Genomic DNA, 6000 nt, shown 5'->3' with positions numbered 1-6000 from the left:
ACACAATATGAATGTAAGTTCATAAACTGTGAAAAGAAATGCCATATTCAGTGTTTACAGCTAGATTTTTTTGTGGACATGCTTAATAAATATTGATGATAAAGATTTATTTTTTTGTGAAAAAATATTTAGAATTAAGTTCATGAATCCAGATGGATCTCTATTACAATCCCCAAAGAGGGCACCTTAAGTTGATGATTACTTCTATGTGTAGAAATCTTTATTTATAATTGAATCATTTGTCAAGAAAGACCACTACAAATGAGCAATATTTTACACTGTTATAAATGATAAATGAATTGTACTTGTATTGCGCTTTTCTACCTTCAAGGTACTCAAAGCGCTTTGACACTACTTCCACATTTACCCATTCACACACACATTCACACACTGATGGAGGGAGCTGCCATGCAAGGCACTAACCAGCACCCATCAGGAGCAAGGGTGAAGTGTCTTGCTCAGGACACAACGGACGTGACGAGGTTGGTACTAGGTGGAGATTGAACCAGGGACCCTCGGGTTGCGCACGGCCACTCTTCCACTGCGCCACAAAGATTATTATCAAGACTCAGGTCAGGCTGATTACAAAAGTAATAACTAATCAAATACAATATACTGCAAAAGAAGGGACTGAAAAGAACTGATGAAAAATAAATGTACATACAGTTTTGCACATTTCAAACAAATACATTCTAACTAAATTAATAATAATAATAACACATGTATATATATTTCTTAAATTAACTGTTGATATATTATTATATAGTTATACAATTTAATAAATCAGAAACTGATGACATAGTGCTGTATTTTATTTCTTTATCTCTTTTTTTTAACCTAAAATGCTTTGCTCTGATTAGGGGGTACTTGAATTTAAAAAAATGTTCACAGGGGGTACATCACTGAAAAAAGGTTGATAACCACTGTTCTAAATCATTAATCCTTGTCTCCATGGGGACAAATAAAGTAAGTTTCTTACAAGTATCATCCCTGCAGGACGAGGAATAGCTAAACATGCTTCACTACACACCATAGCTCACCGGTGTCAAAATGTAAACAAACACCATTGGTGGATCTACACCTGACAGCCACTGTATTGATACTAAGTACAAGAGCTTATCTAGTCAATACTACTATGATTACGTTGATTATTTTTGGCATCATAACATATAATTTAGTTTTTTTAAATGTATTTTATGTTTATAAACTCAGGAAATATGTCCCTGGACGCATGAGGACTTTGAATATGACCAATGTATGATCCTGTAACGACTTGATATCGGATTGATACCCCAAATTTGTGGTATCATTCAAAACGAATGTAAAGTATCCAAACAGCAGAAGAATAAGTGATTACTTCATTTGAACAGAGTGTAGATATTACACGTTACAAGAGAAAGTAAGCAGATATGAACAGTAAATGAACAAGTAGATTAATAATTAATTTTCTACCATTTGTTCTTAATAATGCTGACAAAAGAATAGAATAATAAATCACACAATATGTTACTGCATACAGTACTTCAGCAGCTAAATTAGGAGTATTTGTTTGTTGACCTACTACTAAAAGACAAGTTGTCTCGTATGTTCACTATTTTATTTAAGGACTTAACTGCAATAAGAAACATATTAAGTTAAAGTTAAAGTGCTAATAATTGTCAAACACACACTAGGTGCGACAAAATTGTTCTCTGCATTTGACCCATCACCCTTGATCACCCACTGGGAGGTGAGGGGAGCAGTGAGCAGCAGCAGTGGCTGCGCCCTGGAATCATTTTTGGTGATATGTTTAATGTACCCAAAGATGATTTGTTAAATTAAAGCCAATAATGCAATTTTTTGGCGGTCCCCTTCATTTAGAAAAGTACCGAAAAGTGTCGAAATAATTTTAGTACCGGTACCAAAATATTGGTATCGTTACAACACTAGTGTAACCGTTGGTCTTTTCCTCTGCGTTGTGTGGGTTTTATGGAACACGACTGAAACCATGGGTTTCTCAGTTGCACTTCACTGATAATACACAGAATAAAATTGTCGTGAATAACTTTTTTCCATCGTCGAACCCCTGCACAAATATAATAATGAACAAGAAAGTGAAATTAAGTGCTTAACAAGACAATACATTTTCTGTTGTAGCATGGACGCCTATCTCTCCCGTTATCGTAGACAAAAGGGAAGTTGTAAGGTGTGTCCAACGCATATAAAAAGACAGATGTCACAGTAATTATTGCAGTAGGAGGGACAATGAGACAAGGGTTCCACATTGACGAAACAATCTAACAATATTCAGGTATCAACATGTAACTTACATCTTTTCTGTAATTATAACAGTAATACAACATTATAAAATACATTATTTACAAGATTTAATTGACCTTGTTACATTAGTATAAAAAAAAAAAAATCAAGGTACAGCGGTACTGATGTGTGCATACTGTAAGACTATGATGAACAGATCACACAGCTGTATGTGTGTTTATTAAAATAGTTAAAGGCCTACTGAAATGAGATTTTCTTATTCAAACGGGGATAGCAGGTCCATTCTATGTGTCATACTTGATCATTCCGCGATATTGCCATATTTTTGCTGAAAGGATTTAATAGAGAACCTCCTAAATAAAGTTTGCAACTTTTGGTGCTAACAGAAAAGCCCTGCCTCTACTGGACGTCGCAGACGATGATGTCACATGTTGATGGCTCCTCACATATTCACATTGTTTTTAATGGGAGCCTCCAACAAAAACAGCTATTCGGACCGAGAAAACGACCATTTCCCCATTAATTTGAGCGAGGATGAAAGATTTGTGTTTGAGGATATTACCAGCGACGGACGAGAAAAAAAAAAAAAAAAAACGAGTTAAAAAAAAACGCGATTGCATTGGGACGGATTCAGATGTTTTTAGAGACATTTACTAGGATAATTCTGGGAAATCCCTTATCTTTCTATTGTGTTGCTAGTGTTTTAGTGATTTTAACAGTACCTGATAGTCGGAGGTGTGTGTCCACGGGTGTCTTGACGCCAGTGTCTCAGCGAAGTCGACAGCAGCTTTATGGACGGCACAAGCTCAGCTGATCCCCGGTAAGAAGCGACTTTTTACCACAATTTTCTCACCGACATTCGGTTGGGATCCATGTTCGCTTAAACCGCTCTGATCCATAGGAAAGTTTCACCTCCGCGAATTTTAAACAATGAATCACCGTGTGTTTGTTTGGCTAAAGGCTAAAGCTTCCCAACTCCATCTTTCTAATTTGACTTCTCCGATATTAATTAAACCAATTGCAAAAGATTCAGCAACACAGATGTCCAAAATACTTTGTAATTATGCCGTTAAAGCAGACGACTTTTAGCTCTTTGTGTGCGCAGCGCTCATATTTCCTAACAGCCCGTGATGTCACGCGCATGCGTCATCACTACGCGACGTTTTCAAGAAAAAACTCCCGGGAAATGTAAAATTGTAATTTAGTAAACTAAAAAGGCCGTATTGGCATGTGTTGCAATGTTAATATTTCATCATTGATATATAAACTATCAGACTGCGTGGTGTGTAGTAGTGGGTTTCAGTAGGCCTTTAACAAGACAATACATTTTCTGTTGTAGCATGGACGCCTACCTTTGCCGTCATCGTAGACAAAAGGGAAGTTGTAAGGCGTGTCCAACGCATATAAAAAGACAGGTGTCACAGTATTTATTGCAGTAGGAGGGACAATGAGACAAGGGTTCCACATTGACAAAAATATCTAAGAATATTCAGGTATCAACATATAACTTACATATTTGTGTAATCATAACAATAATAATTACACAAAATATGCTGCGATGAGGTGGCGACTTGTCCAGGGTGTACACCGCCTCACGCCCGATTGAAGCTGAGATAGGCGCCAGCGCCCCCCGTGACCTCATAAGGAAATAAGCGGTAGAAAATGGATGGAATGGATAAACAATAATACAACAATATAAAATACATTATTTACAAGATATAATTGACCTTGTTACATTAGTATAAAAAAATTCAAGGTACAGCGGTACTGATAGTGCATACTGTAAGACTATGATGAACAGATCACACAGCTGTATGTGTGTTTATTAAAATAGTTAAGAGAGAATCTTAAAAGGGGAGTGGAAAAAGAGAAGTTGGCAGAGGGAGGGGGACCTACTGTAGGCCTTGGTTGGCTAATGGAAGTCTCTGGAGACGTAGCATGTGTTTAAAAGACCCAAAACGACTTGGAGAGAAAGGATGACAGGCTGTCTGAGATTAACATTTGTCACCGGTGAGTGGAGGAAATGGGGATCTCTCATCACAGCAAAAAAACCTCGCCGGGAACGCCCGGAAGCCGCAAAGCGTCGAGCAAAACGCTGCCGTGCCGCCCCTCGCTTGTTCGGACTGCGCGTCTCCGACCTCCGCTACTCCGAAACACTCCCGCACGCAGACGGCACGCTCCAGCCGCGCAGACACAGGTGCCGGGGCACGTGACTGTGGCGCGCAGGGGGAGCGCACAGCTTGTGCAAGGTCGGCCGGCGTACGAGCAACAGGCGTCACAGGGAGCTCACTCCAGCTGCACTTTCTTCTGCTATTTCTGTTACTGCTCTTATTTCTGCTGCCTTACCTCGCTCTCCCTTTTTCTCCTCCTCCTCATGTCTCCAAATCCCCGCGCTCCACCCTCCACTTCTTCCTCGTCTACGTCCTTTTCCGCCTCGCCAACATTAACTTCCTGCGCGGATGAACTTTTGGTCCGTCTCGATGCCAACCTGACTGTATCTGCCTTGTCTTCCCTCTGCCCTCTGTCACCATGCCTCACCTCTGACGGTTCTGTCGCCTTCCTCCACTCCTCCTCTTCTTCTGGTTCCTCCTCACCTCCGCCATATTCTCCTTTTCTTTCGTCCCCGCTTCCCTGCCCTCCCAGCTTTGGGGATCCTGTGTTATCCTATACGTCCACTCTGGAGCACATCCCCATCGGGCCCGCCCGCCCCCGGACGCTGCTACGCCAGCAGAGCCTCCAGCAGCCCCTCATCCACCCGCCGGGCTCGAGTTTCGGCCACCCCCCGACCACGTCTCAGAGTCTGGGACAATTACACACCGCACCGGGACAGCCCGGGGGAGGCGGGGCCGCCGGGAGAGGAGATGGAGGTGGTGAGGGCGGTGGCGAAGGTGGAGGTGCAGGTAAAAGAGCTGTTCCACGGGCCACGCGGGGAAGCCCCGCAGGGGCTGGTGCCTCTCGCTATAGGGGAGGCGGCGCAGGAGGCCGCTCACGTGGTAATCCTGGCAGCTGGGATTACATGATGGACCAGATCCGGAATCGAGGCCTGGACGTCAAATCCTTTCTGTGAGTCTCTATGTTTATGTTTGTGGAGTAGTGTCATGTTTGCATGTCATTATAAATCATACTTGCCAACCTTGAGACCTCCGAATTCGGGAGATGGGGCGGGGGGTGGGGGGGTCAGGGGGGCAGGGTTCGATGGGAGCAGGAGTTGTATATTGTAGTGTCCGGAAGACTTAGTGCTGCAAGGGGTTCTGGGTGTTTGTTCTTTTGTGTTTATGTTGTGTTACGGTGCGGATGTTCTCCCGAAATGTGTTTGTCATTCTTGTTTGGTATGACTTCACAATGTGGTGCATATTTGTAACAATGTTAAAGTTGTTTATATGGCCACCCTCAGTGTGACCTGTATGGCTGTTGACCAAGTATGCCTTGCGGTTACTTATGTGTGTCTGTTTAAGCCACATACAACATGTGACTGGGCTGGCATGCTGTTTTTATGGAGGAAAAGCGGACGCGAGGACAGGATGTAGAGGACGCTGAAGGTAGTGCCGTCACGACACACCCTTAATATTGTTGTACGGGTGAAAACCGGGAGAAATTCAGGAGAGTGGATGCCCCGGGGGATTTTCGGAAGGGGCACTGAAATTCGGGAGTCTCCCGGAAAAATCGGGAGGGTTGGCAAGTATGTTATAAATGAACATCTTTACTTTGTATTTATTTACTACAGGGTTCGTACGGGTGCTT

General features: G+C 42.4%; 1 protein-coding gene across 1 annotated transcript in view; it reads left to right on the top strand.

The window, feature by feature from the left end:
- The first annotated feature begins 615 nt into the window (after window positions 1-615).
- LOC133563201 (uncharacterized) overlaps window positions 616-6000 on the top strand; it is a 113922-nt gene continuing 108537 nt past the window's right edge. The window contains exon 1 of the mRNA XM_061917193.1: window positions 616-5322. Within this exon, the coding sequence (XP_061773177.1) occupies window positions 4283-5322 (1040 nt within the window). The 5' untranslated portion in view covers window positions 616-4282. The remainder of the gene's footprint in view (window positions 5323-6000) is intronic.

Source organism: Nerophis ophidion, linkage group LG12 (genome assembly GCF_033978795.1).
Source record: "Nerophis ophidion isolate RoL-2023_Sa linkage group LG12, RoL_Noph_v1.0, whole genome shotgun sequence".
NCBI classification, from domain to species: Eukaryota; Metazoa; Chordata; class Actinopteri; order Syngnathiformes; family Syngnathidae; genus Nerophis; species Nerophis ophidion.
Note: the sequence above shows the minus strand (reverse complement) of the source record. Positions and strands in the feature narration are given on the sequence as shown.